At 34.1% G+C, this 24,958-nt stretch overlaps 1 protein-coding gene across 2 annotated transcripts in view; it reads left to right on the top strand.

Moving 5' to 3' along the window:
* Positions 1–18,023, top strand: part of rnpc3 (RNA-binding region (RNP1, RRM) containing 3) — a 19,055-nt gene extending 1,032 nt beyond the window's left edge. Inside the window, exons 2-16 of one of the 2 annotated variants that reach the window (XM_051097586.1) lie at positions 521–680; positions 779–826; positions 919–1,028; positions 2,707–2,796; positions 7,788–7,899; positions 8,514–8,582; positions 8,841–8,983; positions 10,625–10,750; positions 10,881–11,035; positions 14,484–14,651; positions 15,002–15,096; positions 16,841–16,899; positions 17,070–17,202; positions 17,338–17,410; positions 17,909–18,023. In XM_051097586.1, coding sequence (XP_050953543.1) covers positions 525–680; positions 779–826; positions 919–1,028; positions 2,707–2,796; positions 7,788–7,899; positions 8,514–8,582; positions 8,841–8,983; positions 10,625–10,750; positions 10,881–11,035; positions 14,484–14,651; positions 15,002–15,096; positions 16,841–16,899; positions 17,070–17,202; positions 17,338–17,406 — 1,533 coding nt within the window. In that variant the 5' untranslated portion in view covers positions 521–524 and the 3' untranslated portion in view covers positions 17,407–17,410; positions 17,909–18,023. Of the gene's footprint in view, positions 1–520; positions 681–778; positions 827–918; positions 1,029–2,706; positions 2,797–7,787; positions 7,900–8,513; positions 8,583–8,840; positions 8,984–10,624; positions 10,751–10,880; positions 11,036–14,483; positions 14,652–15,001; positions 15,097–16,840; positions 16,900–17,069; positions 17,203–17,337; positions 17,411–17,593; positions 17,789–17,908 lie in introns of those variants that run through there. The other variant, XM_051097585.1, reaches the window with a different exon arrangement.
* The last annotated feature ends 6,935 nt before the right edge of the window (positions 18,024–24,958 follow it).

The raw sequence follows: 24,958 nt of genomic DNA, 5'->3' as shown, positions 1-24,958 counted from the left end.
AATCAAAATGTATAAAGTTGTCCAAATGAAGTTTTTTAGCAATGCATATTGCTAATCGAAAATTAAGTTTTGATATATTTACGTTAGGAAATTTACAAAATATCTTTATAGAACATGATCTTTACTTAATATCCTAATAATTTTTGGCATAAAAGAAAATCGATAATTTTGACCCATATTTTTGGCTGTTGCGACAAATATACCCATGCTACTTATGACTGGTTTTGTGGGGTCAAATATGTGTTAGTATTTGTCTGTTTAAATTTATTTTCAAAGACTATATTCTGATATTGGTAACATAAAATTTGTTAAATTCATTATGATGTGCAATGTAAAGGAAAGTTGTGGACAATAAATCAAAATGATGGTTTTGTAACTTTTATCTAATAATAATTTATTTGATTCGCTAAGTTGCAGTAAAAACATGCTTTTTACCCTCTGCTCAGCTTTAAAGTTCCACTTGTTATTTGCATCATAAATATACAGAGTTACTGATCGATATGTTTGTCTTTGCATCTAGAATCATGGCAGAGACAGACGAGGCTGACGTTCAAACCAAGAAAAGCAAAACCCTCATCGTACGACATCTGCCCAGAGAACTTAGTAAAGATGAAAAGGAGGATCTCCTTAAATACTTTGGTGCCTCATCTGTTAGAGCGCTGTCAGAGAAGGGACCCCTAGTAAGTTGCCAGATTTGCAAGAATGAAAGTTGCAAATTGCTGTGGGTAAATGATGGTGTGAATAAATACAGGTGACCTAATTGTGTTGTCATCTGCAGAAACATATGGCATTTGCAACTTTCAGCAGTGAGACCTCAGCCTCTAAGGTAAAACTAGAATACACATGCTCATCTTGTGGTTCAAAATCTGGTTTCGACATATGTTAACTAAAAACCGAATTGTTTCTTTCCTCCCGCAGGCACTAAACAGACTTCATCAGCTGAGAATCCTCGGTCACACACTAGTGGTGGAGTTTGCGAAAGATCAAGACCATGTCATTGTTTTGAAAGACCCTCCAGTGTCTAAGAGGTAAATGACAAAATCAATAATAATAGACTTTTAGCTATTCCTGTTCCTTCCCAGCTAATTATAAGCTGTCTCTGATTGGCTAACTGACTATTACTGTATTTTATCAGAACTGTGTGTATGGATGTTTCTTTAAATATGGACACTTTTATGTTGCAGGGATTGTTTTAATATATTCTACTTTGTTATATTAAGGTTAAAACATTAAAACTTGTTGTATATACACTGCTGTTAAAAAGTTTGAATTTTAATAGGTTTTTTTTTTTAATGGAGTCTCTTATGCTCATCAAGGCTGTATTTATTTGATCAAAAATACAGTAATATTGTGAAATGTTATTGCAATATCTAATATTGGCTTCCTATTTTAATATACTTTAAAATATAATTTATTTCTGTGACACAGCACTGAATTTTCATCAGCACTTACTCAAGTCTTCAGTGTCACATCAGAAATCATTCTAATATGCTGATTTATTATCAGTGTTAAAACTGTTGCGCTGCTTAATATATTTGGAGCCTGTGACACTTTTTTCTTTAATTCTTTGATGAATAAAAAGTACAGCATTTCTTCAAAATTGAAATATTTTCTAACAGTATAAGTCTTTACTATCACTTTTTATCCATTTAACACATCCTTGCTGAATAAAAGTAAAAAAAAAAGAAAGAAAAAATGTACTGGCCACAAAATGTATATTTTGAATAAAAACTGTTCTTTTTAATCATAAAAAAGTATCGTACGTCCCCAAAAATATTAAGTAGGATCATATGACACTGAAGACTGGAGTAATGATGCTGAAAATTCAGCTTTGCTTAATAGTTATAAATTATATTTTAAAGTATATTAAAATAGAAAACTGTTATTTTAAATTGCAATAATATTTCACAAAATTACAGTATTTTTCTGTATTTTTGATCATGTGTATATTTATTTATTTACTTATTTATGCATGCCTTCATAATTTATATGGACTAAATTGCATTAAGAATAGTTGTTTTCCTTGTCTCAGACAAAGCTAACAATAATTTTAAAAACATCAGTAATATTCACAAAGATTATATACATTGTTTACAAATGTTTTATTAAAAGTTAGTTTACTTGGATACAGTGGTGACAACATTGTCAGTTTATTTGAGATGAACTATAAGACTTATGATTTGTGAAGAAAAATAAGAAATGTAACTATCAGTACATTTCTATTTTGCATAATTTCTACACTTAAAGAAATTGGTGTAGAATCAGTTTTCACTAAGAATTGGTAGTAATTTTTACAATTTTTATTTTCTTGTAAAACTCCAAGTTTACTCCAGTAATTTGGTTTTATTAACAACTTCAAAAAGTAATTTTTTACAGTGTAATCAAGCTGTAATTTTGTAAAATTATGCAAAATACTGTGAAAATATGATTTAATCCTGGATATATTAAATGCTAGTCTTTCATTTTATTCCAAAAAAGTAAAAAATGTTGTTTCCAACACAGAAACATGTTAAACACAATACATAATTTGAGATAAGTTGAAGATTTTTATGATGTTGCAGGAAAAATGACATAATTCTCATATGACGTACATGATGTACAATACATACACAGTTTTTAGTTTGTTAGTAGACAATTTGTTGACAGTTAGTAGACAAATTTAACTGCTGTGTTAACTTTCTATAACAGATTTTGCTTATGTTTCAGTGGTGTTGGTGCCCAAGCGGAGAAGGGGAAGAAAGAAAAACAACAAAACAATGTTCCTCTGGTGGACAACAGCATTGCTCCCAGTCTGGGGTAGGTGTACACATGCATCTGTGCTTTTTGATCAGCACATTGACTTCCTCTGCATGCCCCATCTCGCCGTGTCACTGTGTTTATGATGTCACTGGAGATTTGAGACAGGCTCACGCTCTCGGTTGACATCGCGCACCTGGTGTCAGTAGTTCAGGTCCTGGTAACCCTGTAGGAAGTGCCCACAGCGAACAGAGAAAGATGGAGAGAGGAAGTTGGAGAGTGGCTGTCAGCATCCGTCTCATGTCCAATTACAGGCCCATGTCTCGGAGTGTCTGTTCTGCGGTGACAGCCCGTCTGCTCTTGCCATGTGGTGGCACCAGGTGGCCTTTGATAAAGAGACCGTGGGCTAAGATATAATTTTGCACGAGGAGCCCGCACCTCACCTCCACTTAACGAGCGGAGCCGTGACAGATTTTTATTTATTTAATTCCGCCAGAGCTGCTCGTGCACAGAGCGGGGTCGCCTGATAAGCGTGTTTTTCAGAGGTGTGATGTTTCGAATGAAGTGCAGACTGTTTGGATGATAGAATACGCAATCAAATTCAACTTGAAAGAGTCTTGACATTCAAAGTGTTAGGATTGCAAGGGAAGTCCATGCAAAATAAGGAGCATAAAATGCATAAGTTGGATCTTGGAGTGGGGAGTTGTGGGTAACATTTGATTCTACAGTACCAACATTGGCTGTTGTATGTCTACATGAAGACTTCAGATACAAACACCTCTGTACAGTATAAGTCTGTCTGAGATATTTTTTTTATTTGTAAATGTTCATTTTTATCAGGCTCTTATGTTTACATTCAGTAATTTCAAAGTAATGGCAAAGAAAAGGTAATCAGTCATTGAAAGCCTTATTTTCAAAATGTCCAATGTTATTTTCATTAGAGCCTGATAAAAATGCTCATTTAAATAAAAAATTTCAGATGAACTTAGAGGTTTTTGCATCTGAAGTTGAAACAAAGTATTAAATATTAAATATCTATAATATATGTATGCATGTATACACATACAGATGTACTTATATATAAAAATGTGAGAAAGAATTAGTCATTTTAATTTATAGGCATCAAAATAAATGTACATTTTTCACGTTTTTCTATTTTATGTAAATTAATGTGCTTTTTCACTACCAGTCAGAAGTTTTTGAACAGTAAGAGTTTTAATGTTTTTTAAAAAATTCTCTTCTGCTCACGCCTGCATTTATTTGATCCAAAATACAGCAAAAGCACTAATATTGTGAAATATTTTTATTCTTTAAAATTACTAACACAGGAATAAAAATAATAATTTATTTCTGAGATCAAAGCAGAATTTTCATAATCATTACTACAGTCTTCGGTGTCACATGATCCTTCAGAAATCATTCTAATATGCTGATTTGCTGTTTAAGAAACATTTATTATTATTATCAATATTTAAAACAGTTGAGTACCTTTTTTCAGAATTCTTTGATTAATAGAAAGATCAGTATTTATCTGAAAAAGGAAAAAAAAAAGCTTTTGTAACATTATACACTATAGAATTCAAAAGCTTGAATCAGTATATTTTTTTTTTTTTTTACCTTTATTTAGCAAGGATGCTTTAAATTGATCAAAAGTGATGAGATAGACATTTATAATGTTACAAAAGATTTCTATTTCAGATAAATGCTGTTCTTCTGAACTTTATATTCATCAAAGAAACCTGAAAAAGTTCTACTCAGCTGTCTTCAAAATAGTAATAAGTATAAATATTTTTTGAACAGCAAATCAGAATATTAGAATGATTTCTGAAGGATCATAGGACTGGAGTAATGATGCTTTGAAATACAGCTTTGAAATCACAGGAAAAAATTACATTTTAAAATATATTCAAATAATATATCTTCAAAGGTTATTGGTATCCCAATCAATTATGATCTAGAGTTTGGGTATTAGGGGATACTGAATTATTAGATTCGTCTCATCATAAGAAAGTATTTCATACTTTTTGCTGGTACGGCTGGGAAAAAATGTATATTAGTGAATTGGAAGTCAACTCATTCTCCATCTAGAAAACATTGGATCAACAGACTCATTTCATATTGCACTCCTGAGAAAATCCTTTTCAATGTTAGAAAATGACCAAAATCTTTTTGAAAAAATTTGGGGCTCTTTTTTTGGAGCATTTACCTTCTGTTATTGCAAAATAATTGAAAGGTACTACTTTTTTTTTTTTTTTTTTTTTTTTTTTTTTTTTTTTTTTAGATTTTTGGATTTAATTAGATTTTTTTTTAAATTAATAATTAAGACAGCTAAATAGATTATTTCTAGAGTTTTTTTTTTATTTTTGTTTGTTTTCTTTGTTTCTGTCTTTCTCTTGTTATTGAAGAAAAATGTTTGTAATGTTGTTTATATATATACACTGTGTGCAGAATTATTAGGCATGTTGATATTCTGGTCATATTTTTTTTCCAAACACATTTTACCAATTCCAAACCACATCAGTCTTAATAACTACTGTTAATTTTGTGTTTAATCATTTATATGTGATATATAATTGTCCGTGAAGGCTGGAAGTGAAAAACTCCTTATATTCAGGTGTGCAGAATTATTAGGCATGTTTTCGTTTACAGCTAAAATGAGCCAAAAAAGAGATTTAACCCAGACTGAAAAGTCCAAATTATTAAATGCCCATGAGAAGAATGCAATACTAATGCATTACAAGAATTTGCAAAGTTAAGGCTTGACCATTGGACAGTGAAATGCTTGTTGAGTCTGCATGGTCAGAAAAAACAGGTGGAGAAGAAAAGATGCATGTTAACTGCAAAAAAATTAGGAATTAAGGTGAAGAATTAGGTGTGACACCATCAGGAACCGTTTCCAGTTCTCCAGCGCCACCATTTTCCAGAACTGCAACCTACCTGGAGTCTTCAGAAGTACAATGTGTCAGGTTCTCAGAGACTTTGCTTGGTAAAAAATCCTAAAAAATGCCCCTGACTTAATAAGAATAACAAGCTGACGTCTTGTGAAATACATGAAGACAGTTTTTTTATATGCTTTAGAGACAGATAAGTTGAGAGGGACTCTTGAAGGACAAGCATCACATCCTCTTGTACCTCTGATTCAAGAATTTATCTTCTAAAATCTGGCAGTAAGTTTTGGGAGTTCATTTTAGTCCATCTCTGCAAGTCAGACTTTTCAGGATAAGAGACTAAACATGAACTCCCAAAATTTACTGCCAGATTTTGGAAGATAAATTCTTGAATCAGAGGCACAAGAGGATGTGATGCTTGTCCTTCAAGAGTCACTCTCAACTTATCTGTCTCTAAAGCATATAAAAAAACTGTCTTCATGTATTTCACAACACGTCAGCTTGTTATTCTTATTAAGTAAGGGGCATTTTTTAGGATTTTTTACCAAGCAAAGTCTCTGAGAACCTGACACATTGTACTTCTGAAGACTCCAGGTAGGTTGCAGTTCTGGAAAATGGTGGCGCTGGAGAACTGGAAACGGTTCCTGATGGTGTCACACCTAATTCTTCACCTTAATTCCTATTTTTTTGCAGTTAACATGCATCTTTTCTTCTCCACCTGTTTTTTCTGACCATGCAGACTCAACAAGCATTTCACTGTCCAATGGTCAAGCCTTAACTTTGCAAATTCTTGTAATGCATTAGTATTGCATTCTTCTCATGGGCATTTAATAATTTGGACTTTTCAGTCTGGGTTAAATCTCTTTTTTGGCTCATTTTAGCTGTAAACGAAAACATGCCTAATAATTCTGCACACCTGAATATAAGGAGTTTTTCACTTCCAGCCTTCACGGACAATTATATATCACATATAAATGATTAAACACAAAATTAACAGTAGTTATTAAGACTGATGTGGTTTGGAATTGGTAAAATGTGTTTGGAAAAAAAATATGACCAGAATATCAACATGCCTAATAATTCTGCACACAGTGTATATATATAAATATATATATATATATATATATATATATGTATATATATGTATACATATATATATATATATATATTCAAATAGAAAAGAGTTCTTTTAAATAGTAAAAACATTTCAGAATTTTACTGTTTTTGCTGTATTTTGGGTCAAATAAATGCAGGCTTGGTGAGCAGAAGAGACTTCTTTAAAAAGCAGAAATAATCTTACTGTTCAAAAACTTTTGACTGGTAGTATCTAACTAATGACAGAAACACTCAGATTCTATGTATTATTAAATTAGCATTACATTTATTATTAAAATCTTCCTAAAATCTGTCATACTGCTGTCATACTAGCAAAGCATCACTAAACTAGTTTAATGTTGTCTTTGTGAAACATTAAAAGCACATTGTTGCTTAGTTTTATATTACCAGCAAAATAATTTTGAATATTTTATATATTACTTGCCCTAAATTAATTACTATAGTAATTCTAGTAGTATTCAGTGTTGTGGTAAATAAACTTAGGCAATTTTACTAACTTAGCCAGAATCAGAATCAACATTTTCCAAATAGCAAGCTATATGAACAATTAACACTGTAACATGATTATTTAATTATCGTTCAATAGTTTTTCCAGAAGTCAATGTATAGACATTTCATATTGTTTTTGTAGAGAAAATTGCCATTCACAACTGGAGTTAGACTTTTTGTTTTATTAGTTGTGTATATTTATGTGTTGATGTTATATACTGCTTTGATTTTTTTTTTTTTTTTTTTTTTTTTTTTTTTAAGAAATTACATCCCCTTGAATGTAATGCTAAAAATAATAAAATATAAAATAAGGTTACCTATTTTTGTGGTGTAGTATGAACTACTGAAAGGTAGCTGCTTTCCGGTCCCCAAACGCAGGTGTGTTTTGCAGGCGTGGGCATTTACAAAACACATCCAAATGTTTGTACCTCGCTCTTTTATTTATGCTTAACCATTATGTGCATGCATTTTGTCAAGGGTAGCATTTCTGGATATGTTTCCCTGTCTCCTCTCCGAGGCTAACGACTGGCAATTTTTCATTTTTCTTTCCTCCCGCAGGTTGAAATTTCAAACAAATCCAACGCTGAAATATTTATACCCTCCTCCTTCAAGTGGAATTTTGACAAACATTACACACACTCTTTTGAGTGTGCCCAAGTTCTACGTTCAAGTGAGTAGAGGCTACAAAGATTTTTTTTCCCTTATCTTTTTTTGTTGTTTTATTTATCAGTTCATGTTGGGAATGTGTAAACACGCGGATTTGTAGGCTCACCTCTTGCGTATCTGTCTCCCATTTTCAGATTTTTAGTTCATATCAGGTAAAAAAAAAAAATAGAAATAGAAAAATATTCATTCTCAGCTCTCTCAGGCTGGTGCTAATGTGATTTTTCTGAATCAAGTCCAGTCTTTAAAACATCAAACCACATTATTTGCATGGAATTATTCTGATGGTATTAATATCATACTTATGTGGGAGGGATGAGTGATGTATTAAACATTTTCCTTTAAGCTACAACGCACAGCTTTTTAAAACGCCAGGGAGACGCTATAATTCCCTAGTCTGCCTTTTGGTGGTGCTAGATTTCTGAAAAACAGGAAGGTGGTTTAAACACATTAAATCTGTTGCTCAGAGCTTCACAGCCTAAATATATTCCCACGCAGCAATCTGGGTTACATATGGAGCCAGGGTCACAATTAATGTTTGTGTCCGAGAAATACTCAGTACCAGGTGTGTGGAAACAACACACACTTTTTTCTTCATCAGGTGAACATGTTCCTCCACAGGTTCTTCACTTGATGAATAAGATGAACCTCCCCTGCCCGTTTGGACCGGTGATGGCTCCTCCGCCAATGGTGAGTTGGTACTATGCGCTTTTGCAAATGTTTATCTTAACTCAAATTCAATTCAGGCAACCCAGGGGAGCATGATGACGAATGTATAATATGAATCACATCTTGGCGCATCGCCTGAATTAAAACTCAGCCTCATTCCTGATGCTTTGCTTTTTACTGACTCCCATCAATATAAGTGCTCTGCTAATATTGATGAGCAACACGACTGGGCGAAGGAGCTCTTGAGAAGGTGTAACCCACTCATTTGCACCGTTTCAGTTTAAGATGCCTCCAGGGCCTCTGCCACCCATGCCGCCACCCTTCCCCCCAGAGAACCCTCCTCTGCCGGAGCATGAGGAGGGGGCGTCGGGCAGTGAAGAAGAATCTGAGTACGAAAGTGGAGATGAGGAGGACAAAGAGAGGTAGCTGGATTTCCACTTTTCTGTTTTAACTACCAGCTATTTAAATAGACTGGCATTATTAAGTGTGGGCAAGCAAGTTGTTGTGTTCACAACAATAAGACGTGCTTCTTGAGCATGAAATCAGCAAATTAGAATGATTTCTGAAGGATCATGTGATAATGAAAACTAAAGTAATGCTGAAAATTCAGCGTTGCATCACAGGAATAAATTACTTCTTAAAAATGTATTTTAAAAGAAAACAGTTATTTGTAATTGTAATAATATTTCACAGTATTACTGTATAAATGCAACCTTGGTGGGCATAAGAATCTACCGACCCCAAACTTTTTAAGGGTAGTGTATAACTCTCGCATTATAAAATGTATAATTTAACCAGGGACATATTTTTAAACGCAAAAGAGTGAGAATTTTTGAATGAATGTACAATATAGTTCATAAAACAATAATAATTCATGTTATAGCCAATAACCATTAAGTAGTCAACAAAAAAAGATATATATTTTTGGCTAAATAAAAAAAAAAAAAGTTGTTTTAAAAATGCTACAAGTGAGTTTAAGCATCACAACATAATAAAATATTGTTAAAGATTACATTTAACTGTGTTATTACATTATTAGTGTTTTTAAAGATGAATTTTAGGTGGCTGTTAGACATTTAAAGGATTAGTTCACTTCCAGAATAAACATTTTCTGATAATTTATTGATGCATTAAGAGTCGGGGATGAAAACTTTTCTTATTTTCCCTAAATATCATATTTTTTAATTTAGTGCTGCCCTTCAGAAGCTATAGAAGATATAGAAGATACCCAGAAGACAAAAAAAAGTTAAATTTACCCTGATCTTCAAATTGAAAAAGTTTTCACCCCCCAGCTCACAATGCATTGTGTTTCCTTCTGGAGCATCAGTGAGCATTTGAACCTTCTGTGATAGTTGCATATGAGTCCCTCAGTGTGAAAAGATGGATCTCAAAATCAAACACTCATTGGAAAGGGTTCAAATACACAAAAATGCTAGAAAACCAAAGAATTTGTGGGACATGAAGGATTTTTCTGAAGAACAGGAGGCAGTGTAACTGGACAAATAAGGGACTCGTGTGGATCATTCAGAAAACAACACAGTATTAAGAATCAAGTGTATGTAAACTTTTGAACAGGGTCATTTTTATAAATTCAACTATTATTTTCTCTTGTGGATTACATGTAAACATCTTTTAAGTGAAATATGTATTTTGTATGATTCCTCTTATTTTGTTAAAATAACATTTTGCAGATTTTGCATGGTGTATGTAAACTTTTGACTTCAACTGTATCTTTAATATCGACCAATACTGATAAAAAAAAAATGTTTGGCCTTACAACACATTCTACAGGGACATTTCTCCTACAATTTTGTATCTTGCACATGCCTAAAACGTAATGCAATATCTTGTCCAATTTCTAAAAATAACTGTGGTAGTATTTTTGACTATGCATCACCAGCATTGGCACGTTTTCTCATTGACAGATTGTCGGCCTCCAGAATGGCAGCAGCTGAAAGCTGCAAAATGTTCGGTTTGTTTGTTTTGTTGCCGTGTTTTGCCTTGCGTTCAAAAGCCATACATGTTTAATAGCTTCTCACTTCTTCTCTCTGCGTTCCACAAAGGATGATCAGACTGATGGGCCTTGTTAACCAGCCATGCAAAAGACCGCTGAGAACAAAGACTTCTTCCAAGAGAAAGAAACCCAAACTAAAAGACCTCCTGTTTATTCCCAAATCGGATTCCCATGGGTAAACTCTCAGCTGCTTTTCACTCAACCAGAAGCTTCTTTATCATTAATTAAGTAAAACAAAACACCACCTTATAATTTCAAAAGACCACCTTCAGCAATACAAAAATTTGAATTGTTGTATCTCTCAGACCCTCAGGCCCAGCCCTACAGCCATCAGACGTGTTCGAGCAACCTCAGACGCTTGGACAGAAAAAGATTGAGTTCCATATATCGGCTGAGGTGTCCACCATCCTCGAGGGTCCCAGACAGAATCAAGAGCCGCAATTCGCAGATGCGACTGAAGGTAAGGCTGCACGTCCCCGCCACTCTTTCCACATCATCCATTTATCTATCCGCCTGCATCACCGAATGCGCCCCGGGTTCAGCTATCCATCCTGAGCGGACCTGCTCAATTAACACAGCAATTAGCCCTGAGAATAGTGACTCAGCTGGAGAGAAGATTTAATGTATCGGGCTGTCAGCAGGCCGAGCTGCTCTCGCCATGAGGCGTCGAGACCCTCCCCTGCGTCAGGATAACCCTGAAACTTTATTCAGGAATTGGAAATGACGAAACGATCAAACGGAAATGAAACTTTTTGGTGCAATGTTAAAAATCTGGAAAATGTGGTTGCCAGAATGTACCGTAAAAAATATGGTCACATTTTAGGTTTTACAGAGCTTAAATTTACAGTGAAAGCCCACATAAACTGATATAATGGTAATATGCCAACCTACTAAAGTACTCTATTTTGTATCTTTTATGTACCTTTATAATACACTGATAACCAAGAAAAATGCAGGTCATGAAAAGCGTTATGAATAAACATGAAAGTATGTTAAAAGAAAGAGTACAACTTACCGAAATCCGTACTGTCTCGTAATTGCTCAATTATTGTTTCAACCGCGGAAAGATGTCAATATAACAGCTTGTAAACTGTGTCACGTAACGCCAGATTTACCTCAGAAAAAACATATTTGGTGACCATAAAATGAACAATATTTTGATAAATATATGCACCATTTAACATTGATTATATTTTTTTGTGTTGTTTGATGTTTAGTTAATAATAAATCCATCATGTTTTTATGACTGCTACCATTTAAATATTTATATTTCAAAAAACGAATCGGAATAGAAATATGGTTATGTAATTACAACTTTGTTATTAAAAAACTTAATTTAGTGTCATTTAAGCATTTCTATACAAATCAGTTAATTGTAACCTTCAGTATTATAGTAATGTAGAACCACCTGACTCTCATGTATATATTACAGCATTAGTTGAGTGAATTTTTTTTTTTCCTTGAGAAAATGTGGCATGTACTGTACCTGATATATATCTAAAATAATCAATATCATATTGAATCACAAGCTTGTGAATCCGAATAGTGAAATTTGTGACAAAACACCATCATGATGGCACACATGACACTAAAATGATGCAATAATCATTCATTCAACACATAAAAACCTAACATTCTTAAACAGTGAGAAGAAATTAAGAAACTGTTATTTTAATCATCAAATACTATTATATACTATTAAATACTAATAGGGCTGGATTGAAAAAAAAAAGATTTCTCGATTTTAATTGATTATCATTTTTACGAAACAATATTGACTTTAAATTCCAAGAATTGATTAGTCTAACCTCATTTCAGTTAATAAAAAAAAAAAAATAGTAGTGCACCTCACATCCAAAAATCGCAATAAGCTTTGTGCTTTGTTACTTTTGATATGAAACAAAGTCTCAGATTTCAAATTCTGTCCATTTTATTACAATATTGGCATGGTTTAATGTGTGTAATGTAGTGCCTCATTTAAAGAGAAGTGGCAACGCAAAGTGCACGTGAACTGATCGTCTCTCCTTTAACCAGTTTCAGCACAAAATAAACATAAATAAACATCTGAAAGCATGTTAAAAGAAAGAGTAAAACTTACTGAAATCTGTACTCGTCTCATGTAATTGCTCAATCAGTGTTTCAACTGCACAAAGATGCCAATATAACAGCTGGTACACAATGTCATGTAGCGTCACATTTACCTCAGAAAACAAATTGATGACCAAAAACCTGTTAGTCAGCTGGAGAAAAAAAAAAAAAAAAAGAACTCTAGGGAGGAGCATTTTGTTAAATATATGTACCATATAAAATATTCATTATATTTTTTTACTGTCTTCAGTGTTTAATTTATGTTTGAATAAATCTGTCAAGTTTTTATGACAATTTATGACAAATGTTTATATTTCAGAAACCGAACTGGAGTAGAAATATAATTATGTATTGTAACTTTATTATTATAAAGACTCCATTAAGTCTAATTTAAGCGTTTGAATACAAATCGGTTCATTTTAACGTCCAATATTATAGTAATATAGCAATTGTAATAATGTAGAAGATTTGGCATGTACTATACCTGATATATATCCAAAATAATCATTATTGAATTGGAAATCAAATCGAATCACAGTCGTGTGAATCCGAATTGAATTGAATCAAGAAATTTGTGTCAAAACCCAGTCCTAACAAATACAAGACACCATCATAATAACACACGACACTAAAGTAATGCAATAATAATTCATTTAACACATAAATACTTAACATACTTAACCAGTGAGAAAAAACTAAGAAACTCAAAAACTCAGTATAAAGTTTCACACATGGAATTCTATTAATGTTAATTTACGTTTTTTCACTGTAAATTATAAGATGACTTTTTTTTCACTGACAATGGAAACTCTAACAGTATATTACTTAAGATGCATTCAATTATTCAAAATGCATTCAAGTATTATTTATTTATTTTATGTTTTTCATATTAAATGAACTTGCCATTTACCAATTAACAGGTTTTTACCGTAGCATTTTTTACAGTCTTTTACCATTAAAATTACAATAATTATTTACAGAGTGCAGGTACATCTCAGCAATTATTTAACGCCACTCTAAGCAGACGCAGCGTAAAAGTCGTCCTCTGCGGTCAAATTGAGATCCACGGTCTTTTGTTTACCTTATCTTCCTGTTTGTTTTCCATTAATATCTACGACCTAAAACGGAGACGGAAAACCTTCCAAAGTCAAAGACAAACAGCTTTCCCACCCTGTTTAAAAAAGAAACGAGCACAGGGACGGTAGTTATTTCCAGCAAGCTTGTGTTTAACTGATAAACAATATGTTTAAATGACGAGAAACGTCAAAGGAATCCACCTCTCTGAGGGAAACTTATCAGCACTTCTTGCTCTAGTACACATTAGGCACTAGATCTGTCAGACAAGTTTCCAGAGGATTTGTGTAGCCTCGCTGCTTCCCATAATTCCTCACACGCGTTTGCTTACGGCTTACTGCCAACTGCCAGGTGACATCTCCAACTGTGCTATGAAAGAACCTGAAAGAAAACCCCACAGAGCGTGACCCCACGCAAACACACCAGTGTCACCCTCAGAGATTAATACACTCGCCCGTTTTGTTTTTTTCCCCCTCTGCCACAGATTTTTTATTTTATCTGTTTTTACGTGCCTTTTGTTATTGATTACAGGAATCGGTTTTGCTTTCGTGTGAACAAGAAAACAATCCTGTTTTGAATTGTCAAGGCTTGTCATTTTGTGTTCTTGTTTACACAAGACTTTGGTGCCGCCTTTCACTTGTCATCGTTGAAACCTGCAACAGGCAGCCCTGTCTCAGACAGATTGAAATTGAACACCGTGACAGTTCAAAACACGCTCTAATTATGTTTATGCAACTTATTCCTAGACACGGCAGAGATGGAGGTTTCCGTTCAGGAAGCTGCAGAAGGGTTTGGGAAAATCTACCCAAGCGCTCAGGTCCCCAGACAGGAGGAAGAAGGGGAGGAAGATGAGGACATCCCCTCAGAGTTCATCTCTAGGAGAGAGCTTGAGAGAGGGAGACTCTCCAGAGATGGTGAAACACTCTTAAATTGTGCACGCATACACTCTCGCTGCTTCTTTGTAGTATTTCGAACATCAAATAGAATTGAGCAGCTTTAGTAAAGAATTTGCCTTTGAATGTTTCGTAAGAAACATGAGGCTGATCTTTAAAGAGGAAGTTAATATTTGATATGAAGCACACCAGGCTGTCGTCATATAACTGTTTGCATGTTTCAGATGTTTGTGAGTGATTGCTTATTGTATTTAATTTGAGTTAGTCATTCCTAAATGTATGTTTGACAACTGCATCTCAGATTTACTTTTCACATGACTGTGTGCATCTGTTGTATTGATTTATTTTTTTATTGACTCTTACATTTACAGAGATGAAGAAAATGTCTGTGTTTAAAAATTATGAACCTGGAGAGCCAACCTGCAGGCTTTATGTTAAGAATGTTGCAAAGCAAGTTGAAGAAAAAGTAAGTGTCTGCTCTGGGAAAAAAAAGTTAAATATTAAAACTAAATACTCAGTAATATTTATTTATTTATTCAATGGATAAATTGGACTAGTATGTGTCTGGTCTACCCACACACACGCACACAAAAAATTGTTAAATATTAAAACTAAATACTAAATATAATTTATTTAATTTTAAATGAATGAATTACTTTATGGATAAAATTATTCATTTTGCATTGATATTTTATTTATTTTTTTTAATATAATATTTTAGTATCAGTGAATGTGTTGGGCTGAACAACTATTGGATAACAGAATAATATATTAATTTATGGATATATTTATTTTTGAACAAAGTTAAATATATTATCATATTTTTAATATATTATATTCTTAAATGATTTATTTATTCATTTTCAGGATTAAGACCTTTGGATAACTGGATAATTTATGGATTAAATTATTTGTTTTTGAAATTAATATTTCATTTTGATATTTTTTTATTGATTTTTTTAAAATAATGTAATATTACTATTAGTGGGTGAGTTGAATTCTTTATTTATGAAGTTAAATATATTATTTTATTTTTAAAATATAATTTAATTGTCCATTAATTATTATTAATTTTAATTTTTTAATTATTAATTTTGTTTTACAAATATGTGTACATATAATTTAATTGTTTACTGATTATTATTCTTATTAATTTATTATGCTTATTCTTCTTATTATTGTACAAATATGCTTTTATACATTTATTTTCTTTTAACATTTGTTTTCTTTATTTTCTTGGACCGGACAATTTTTATGACTAAAACCTTTAAATAACTTGATAATTTATGGATTCAATTAGATTTTTAAAATATAATTTAATTGTATAATAATTATTATTAATTTTAATTAATTACATTTTGTTTACATGTATGTTGTATACATTTATTTTCTTGGACAGTTTTTATGATTAAGACATAACTAGATAATTTATGGATTAAATTATTTGTTTTGAAAGAATGTCATTAATTTATTATAATAATGTAAAATTTTATTATTAGTGATTGAGTTGATTTATTCATTTATAGATAAATAGTAAGTTAAATATATTATTTTATTTTTTACATAGAATTTAATTGTTTACTGATTGTTACTATTATTATTTATTTATTTATTTGTTTTTAACAAATGTGTTTATACATTTATTTTCTTTAACTGGACAATTTTTATGAGTGAGACCTTTTGATAACTGGATGATTTATGGATTCAATTATTTGTTTTGGAAAGAATGTGTAATTTTGATATTTATTTTTAATTTAAGATATTTATTATTAATATGATTATATCCACTAATATTAGAGTTGATTTGTTGATTTATGGATAAATATTAACTTTTTTAATAATTTACTACTTTTTTTAATAATTTATTATTACAAATAAATTAAACGTTTATTTTCTTGGACTAGACCATTTCTGGACAACCAGATAATTTATTAATTTATGAAAAAATATTAAACTAGTTTTGCTAATTGGCGAAGTATGCAAATAATTTCAAGATGGCTAAATATCAGCCTTTATTACTCGTTATTAGTTACCCTTTATTACTAGTTTTCACAGTATATTCCAAAAATAGCATATACTTTTCTATTCTACATTTAGCAAATTCTTCAGCTTGCGTAACTTTTGCGTCAGTGTGTGGTCTAGAGCAGTCTAAGAGCTCATAACTCTCACTTTAGTACCAGCTATATAACCCAGCTCAATCTTTTCCGCAGGATCTGAAGTTCATCTACGGCCGGTATATCGACATCTCCTCAGAGGAGGAGAGAAACATGTAAGCACCACTGTCTCATGCCTCAGGCTCTTGTCTGCGGCCTCAACTCCGCCAATCAAAATCAAAGCCAATGAAAAGAAACCACCATTCCTATTTTTCTCATGAGTGGTGAATAAAGGCGAGTTCTTCATGAACATGTGCTGATGTATAAGTGTGTTTGTTCCCGTTAGGTTTGATATTGTTTTGATGAAAGAGGGGAGGATGAAAGGTCAGGCCTTCATCGGGCTCCCCAGCGAGAGAAGCGCAGAGAAAGCCTTAAAGGAAACCAATGGATATGTTCTCAACGACAAACCTCTTGTGGTGGTATCCTTTGTTTTTGGCATTAACTTTCTGACAGAATGTTTTGTCTTTTTCTCTCCAAGAAAAACTGTGGGGTTTTGTTTGTTACACCTTTTTTGTTCACTGTCAAACGAAATTATGCCTTAACATAAACTCCAGCAATTCGCCCGATCTGCGAAACCTAAACAGGAATCTGCTGACCCAAAGAAAGGAGGGAAAAAACACTAAACCGGTGGGTTAAAAGACCAACAGTTTTTGTATATGTATGTTTTTATAGCTGTGTCTGGGTGAAAAATGTTCAGATTATTTATTACAAACTATTATACGTAGTTTGGATTTATAGCCTATTGATTTTGAAGCCTGAAGCTTTTTTGTGTCCAGATAAATTTTAACCCAACATTTCTATTTGTTTAAGATGATGTTGATCAATCATAAGCCTACAGGAGCTCCAACTTTACTTCATATCCTTTAAAATATCCTTTAAAAAAGTTATTTGAATGGCTTGCTTTGATTAAAAAATATAGGTAATAACTGAAATGTCAAGTAGTGTTTCTGCTTTGGTGTTTATTAAATAAAAAATAAGTAAATGAATAAATTAATATATATATTATATATATATATATATATATATATTATATATGTTTTTTATTTATTCATTTATTTTACACAAAGCTTGTTATTAAAGCTTGTTATTAATATTCACATATTTTTTCCTCCAATTTTATTGCAGAATGCTGCTGTTGAATTCTGTCGGACTGAAATTCATCATCGATTTATGTAATATTTTTATTATATTTGATTTTGCTGATATGTAATACAAAAAAAAATAAAAGGAAATAATAATACTTTCATCTGGATCTTCATTATAACTGCTGGCCGATTTCAAGACCCTCTCATAATAATGTTGTTTATATATACTTTTCTATGCGATATTGTTATTAATCTTGGTTGTTTGTGCACTCAAGGTTGCCAAAGGTCGGATTCTGATGTTTAATGGTACCAGTATTGTTCTGCACGCACACCGTGTGCCTTTGATGTGAAGGAGAATAAATTTAGAAGTCGCTATCAGTCAGCCGGCTCATCTTCCAGCAGCACATCAACAGATGGTGCTGTCAATACAGCAGAGCTCAGACAAACACAAACAACACACAAGAAAGACTGGGCTGGCCCGTCTCGAAGATTAGCTGTTATTTGTTCACTGTACTTTAGTCTGTAGTTCTGACTTCTAAGATTCTCAAGACGCATCTTGCCAGGTTTGATTTCAGGGACGCCAAATGCCTTTGCTTTTCATGATTAATCATGATGCTCTTGACATTGTATTATGCATGAATGAGATTTGAGATCTTGTGCTTTTTAACATTTTAGTTACACAAAGCAACCATTAATGTCCCTTTTTTATTGCGAGATCAACTAAATAAAGTGTTTTTTTACGACGTGTCATTAATTGGCCATATTGGCGGCACGGAATGTAAACAGTGCCACTGAACTTGCATGTTTTGCTGATTATTCCTGCTGAAAATGGTCAATTATTGTCATGTTTTGGGCTGTACTAATCTGTTGGACCAGAAAAAAACATTTGGAGTACTACAGACTGCTTTAACAAATCAAGAAAAAGAGTGCAAAAAAGCATTTGTTGTTGGCCAAGCTGAACCAGGGTTTCCAGGGCAAGAATCTTGACAACATTCATGTTTGTTCTTATCATTACCTGTCAGGTAGGTGAAATATTAGGCTAATATCTTAATAAATACTGCTCGTATGTATCTTTAACACCTGTTAACTTTCGTTTGTCAAAATATTGCACCCTTTCCTGCTTACTAAGTTCTTCTCTATATGATTTGGTAGCTTCCACGCATTTTTCACATGGTTTCGACAGCATAAATTAGCAGAACAACCCATTCAGTAGTGCATTAACCCTGGAATCCATGCTGTTGTTTACATCCGAGTATCGGCAGTACGGCCGCGCATCCGGGTAACTGACCAAAACGTGATCAAAAACAGTTGTGGCTAGAGGGGATACAGCTCAGACCAGAAACTAACAATTAAATTATTTTTCTACCTATTAGATTAACATCTACACCTACCACAGCCCTAAACTTAGTCCTTACTATAATACAAAAACAGTATTATTGTTTTACAGTGTGACAAAAATAACGTTAGATTGATGTGCGCATGCCCAGAGCTGTCTCCGATAAAACTGGCCAGTTACACTATTTATGTTTTCATTGTATTTATGATCAATTAAATAAAGCCTTGGTGAGCAAAAGTTCTTTCAAAGATATTAAAAACCTTAGTTAATCCAAAAACTATTGTTGTGGGTCGTACGCGGCCCATTTCATATTCAAATACTCTCGATTGCTTTGCCTAGATGAGAAAAAAAATCCCACTTTCCATCTGTGTCCAATGGCATTCCCAACAAGGGCCCTTTTATCACTTTTGAAATTATACCTGATAAATGTCTTGGTAATTCTCAATATTTCCACGGCGGCTGGTGCATTTGTCATCATTGAAGTCAGTGGCAGAGTATCTCACAGATGGGAACTCCTCACGGGTGGCATTGAAGTACGAGCCGCAGGTCGAGTGCCTCCTCTCCCCTCCGCCCGACGCACATGTGTGATTGATGACAACGTCTGTGTAGATCTTCACCTGCAGGAGCCGCATCGGTTCATTACCATGAGCCCACAGCGCAACACTGCCTACCAGGACACATCAAAGGACATTGCTGCGCTTTCCTATCTACAGTGGGGACGCAATGAGGTTATCAAAGGGCTTCGGAGCTCTAATACAAGGAGAACAATTTTTAATGAGGAGATATACATTTAGATGAATAGAATTCAGTGGGGAACATCACTTGGGCTGGACAACTGGGAACATTTAAGCCAAAGGGAGAGTGGGCCCACCCACAAAAATGTGTTCAGAGCCCAGATTTCTGTATGAACTAATATGTCAACTTCTACGGTGGTTTAGATTATATTATTGAACAGAACAGGCACTCGCAGATACAGTACATCTTCATTATCAATCCTATAAAAACAGGAATAACATTGCACAATACATGTATTTAGAATTCATTTTAAATCTCAGAAACACTATGCGTCCATAACGCTTTTTGGCTTATTAACCTGTAGTGTTCGATAATGTACGCCTATCAGGTTAACATCATCGCATTGATTAGCTAATTTCCCTATCAATATGATATTCCCCGCCTATCAGGTTCTCTTCCTTACTCTGATTGGCTAACTATCGCGTCAGCGCGAAAAAGCCAGCGTCTTTTACACAATCGGTTTGCACGTCCGTTTGGATGGGACGTTTTTATCGCACAACGCACCGTTTTAGGTTCGAATCAAAGTTTTCAAACATGAAATGATTTGTGAGTGAGCCATGTTTCTTGTATCGAGGATTTCCTGACCTGTAGACCGAAATTAAGGTGACTATTAATCATAGTAAGTGCCATAGCATTAACAGTAAGTACTAGCAATGAAAATAGCGCTTTTATTGGCTTATTAACCTGTCACTGCGATAATGTCCGCCTATCAGGTTAACATCATCGCAGTGATTGGCTGATTTCCCTGTCAATATGATATTCCCCGCCTATCAGGTTCTCTTCTTTACTCTGATTGGCTACTATCGTCAGCGCGAAAAAGCCCGCGTCTTTTGGACAATCGGTTTGCACGTCGGTTTGGATGGGACGTTTTTATCGCACATAACGCACCGTTTTAGTTTCGAATCAAAGTTTTCAAACTTGAAATGATTTGTGAGTGAGCCATGTTTCTTGTATCGAGTATTTCTTGACCTGTAGACCGAAATTAAGGTGACTATTAATCATAATAAGTACCATAGCATTAACAGTAAGTACTAGCAATGAAAATCTAGTACTGACGTATTATGTGTAACGTTAACATGCAAATTTATTCATCCATGTATGTTTGTATTTAAAAGGGAAGTGATTGATAAAAATGTTCAAGTTGTTAACCCAGGCCATGATCTAACCCTGAAATCTGACAGACCAGCAAGAATGTTCCAAAAACTAGCTTGACGGGCATGTGAAGTGTGTGCACCAGCTATAAATACAAACCCACTTCACATCACAGTGTAACTTTTTGTTTTACCCCTCACGTGGCTGTTTATTTTTATTTTTCCTCTGTTCAAATGCAGGTTCTTTTTGTTTTTAGGACCAGGGGTGAGAGCTAGAGACTGATGCCTTGTGACACAGCCCTGGTGTTTGTGAATAACCATGACAACCGGAGAGGTCATGGGGCAGTTGGGGCGTCCGTCCAGCCGGTCTAGGAGCCTAGGTAGGAGCTGTCCTGTCTGAGACTAAAGCACACTGACTGGTTCAGCAGGAGCCAAACAAACATCATGAATGATGACTCTTGTCTGCTCTCATGGTCTTCAAAATGTACAAAATGACTGTGGCCCATCCCTACGGAAAGGGTCACGTCAAGCTGCTGCTGGGACTGGTATGTTGTGAGAGGAAAGGTGGAATGCAGTGACGTAAGGCACTAGAGAGTCAGCGGGGTACAATGTGACAGCTGTGGAGCTAAAAATAGACGTAAAAGTCTGGCTTGAACCTAGATCTATCTATTGTTCTATCTGTCGTTCTATGTATAGTTCTATGCATCATTCCGTAGTTCTGTTGTTGTATTGTTATCATTCGATCGTTCCATCTATCTATTGTTCTGTCTATATACTGATCTGTCTGTTGTTCTGTATCATCGTTCTGTAATTATAGCATTCTGTCTATCGCTCTCTCACTCCATCTGTTGTTCTTTCACTGCATCCATCCTCCCATCCACCCATCCATCCATCCATCCATTGTTCTGTCATTCTATCGTTGTATTGTTCTATCATTCTATAGTTCCATCCATCCATCTATCGTTCTGTCATTCCATCTTTTGTTCTTTTCCATCCATCCATCCATCCATCCATCCATCGTTGTATCGTTCTATCATTCTATAGTTCCATTCGTCTATCTATCTGTTGTTCTTTCACTCCATCCATCCACCTCTATGCATTGTTCATTATATCTATCGTTCTGTTGTTCTATTGTTCTGGCTATCGTTATATCGTTCTATCATCTATCTGTCGTTCTATCTGTCTATCTGTTGTTCTCTCACTCTCTCTCACTCCATCTGTTGTTCTCTCACTCCATCCATCTATCTATCTATCTATCTGTCTATCTACTATCTATCTATCTACCTATCGTCTATCTGTCGTTCTATCTGTTGTTCTATCTATTGCTGTACTGTATATCTGTATTTGTTGTTCTCACTCTCTTACTCTATCTATCTGTCTATCTATCTATCGTGCTATCATTCTATCTATCGTTCTATCTATCGTTTTATCTATCGTTCTATCAATCTATCTATCTATTGGATCATTCCATATCTGTCTGTTATATTAGTTTTGGAGTGTGTCACAACAACATTTTGCTTACTCTATTGAACAGAAGCAGAAGATGAGCGTTAAGATGTCTTGTCAAGGACAAAACGTACTTGCTTTCTCTCTTCGTGCTCCAAGAGTAGATGTGTCAATGCCAAGGTGTGCTTATTCATTATGGAATGAGTGATGGCTTCGCTGTAAATATTTCATGCATGCAACTCCTAAAAGTTTCATGACGTTGTCCGAATGAGTAAGATTTGGAGAGCAAGTGAAGTAATTCATTTGAATAATTGATGTTTAATGCCTTTGATAAGAGACGTCACAAAGGTCACCATTTCAATCTAACCTGAGAGACTACAGTAATGAGCTCTTGTCCCTGTCGGAATATGCTTATATTAGAAATATACTGTGATTATTTTCAGTGCCCAAAATGCTGGACCATTTAAGCCAGTGGCTCTCAGTTTGTTTATTTTTTTATTCAAAGGCAATCTTTTGACCAAGACAATACTTGAAGGCATTTCTGCTGACAGTAAGCAGATGTGTACCTATTATTTTGTAATCAAATTTAATTTTTTGCATTTTTTTAATACAAAATTGAATTGGGGGTCCCCTGGAAGCTCTAATCTAATCTAAGATTCTCCTTGGCTTGGATGTGGACATACAGAATAGACTAAAATGGCTACATATCGAGTAAATAGTTATGAATAAATAACCTTGTGTACTGTATGTGTAGTGTGTTCGGAGTGTTTATGCTCTGAAACCATAAAGGCATCTCTGCCGCATCTCCTCCGAACATTGCGTCTTAAAGTGTAGCTCAGGTTAACTTAGCGCTGACAAAATGAAGGCCAGAGCTGGTCTTCATCTCATTAGTTTTTTTGTGCTGTCTGAAACCCCAGTTGAATCTTCGACTTATTTCATCTGCAGTAACCTTGCTTATTCCCATCGGACGTATTTGTGTTGGTGTAAAGAATTTATGGCGATCTAAGAGAAATGTATAAATCCTGGCTTTGGCTTTTTCAGGGCCATTGGGGTGGACAGTGATCAGAATGTGTAAGAACGGCTCCCTCTGAGACTCTTTGTGACTAATACATCTCCCCTCCTTCGCTGAATGCCAAATAGGACCGACATGACTGCGGTGGGGTTCTTACCAAGCTGTAAGTTGGCCTTCAGTGCTGAATCTTAGTCAGCTTGTATGCGCTGTGAGACATCCTATGCAGGTTTTTGTTGTTAGCAGAATCCCATATGAGTTTTCGCTCAGCAGGAGTGAAGGAAGGACATGGAATGGGGGCACACGGATCTATATTTGCAGCTGAAAAGGGATCTATCGGGCCGCTTGCCCAGAGGCATGCTGTGAGATGCTTGTTCGTCATTGGCTTAACACTACACACAAACTACCAGAGCAAAAGCCATTATACATTTTATTGGCAAGGATAATTTTGAACTTTGAATATGAAGATTTGTCAGTGAAGAACTGCATGATAGCTTTAACTCACCATCTGTTTCTAGGTTTAAAAAATTGCTAAAGTATGGCCCTATAAAATCTAAAAAAAAATCTATTACAAAATTTTAATTTTTTGACCCAAATTCTGTTTTATTTATTTATTTATTTATTTTCCAAATTCAGTTTTTTTTCTAGACACTGTTTTAATGTTTAAATTTAAAAATCTTAAAATAATTAAAACTTACATATTTTAACCTCAATTAACTCTCTATTTTCCTCTCTCTCTCTCTTCAAATTGAGTTTTATTTAACCAAATTCTGTATTTTCCATTATATTTTCTGGATTCCGTTTTCATGGTTTCATTACATTTTAATGTAATGTAACAATCGGACATCCATGGACTAGAATTAGCCGGTTTTCCACATGATTGGCCCAGACTGGCGACCAGCCGGTCAGTCTGTCGATTCCGTGGAGGTCCGTTTTGACGTCACACTTACGGCGACTGATAATGTATTTATGTTGTGCAAGATGAGGATTGCGGAGCCTAAGTGAGTATGTGAGAGAGGCTCGTACAGAAATCAAAGCAAATGTGCAGTACAAATAAATAAAAAGATATTTATAATATATGATTTAGGTAAGCAACTTTGCACAACGTTTCAACACGGTTGTGATGCGACACTGATTTTATTCAGTAGTAGTTCAATAAACAAGAAGTTAAAATTAAGTGACTTACATTTTTGACACTATATCGACTGTTTTAATTTCGCTGATTAAAATAGTTCTGATCAAAGCCACAGCAGAACTGCTGCGTGAATGAATTCACTTTTTTAAATGAATCAAGTGAGTCAATGATTCAGAAACCCATTCATAAAAGACAGTCACTTGATTGGTTTCTGAATGAATCTGCTGTCATTTAGTCCTACTGGTGGTTTGATTTCATATTTAAAAGTATCATTGCAT

Source organism: Labeo rohita, chromosome 24 (assembly GCF_022985175.1).
Source record: "Labeo rohita strain BAU-BD-2019 chromosome 24, IGBB_LRoh.1.0, whole genome shotgun sequence".
In the NCBI taxonomy this organism is placed as follows: Eukaryota; Metazoa; Chordata; class Actinopteri; order Cypriniformes; family Cyprinidae; genus Labeo; species Labeo rohita.
This window is presented reverse-complemented; position numbering and strand designations above follow the sequence as displayed.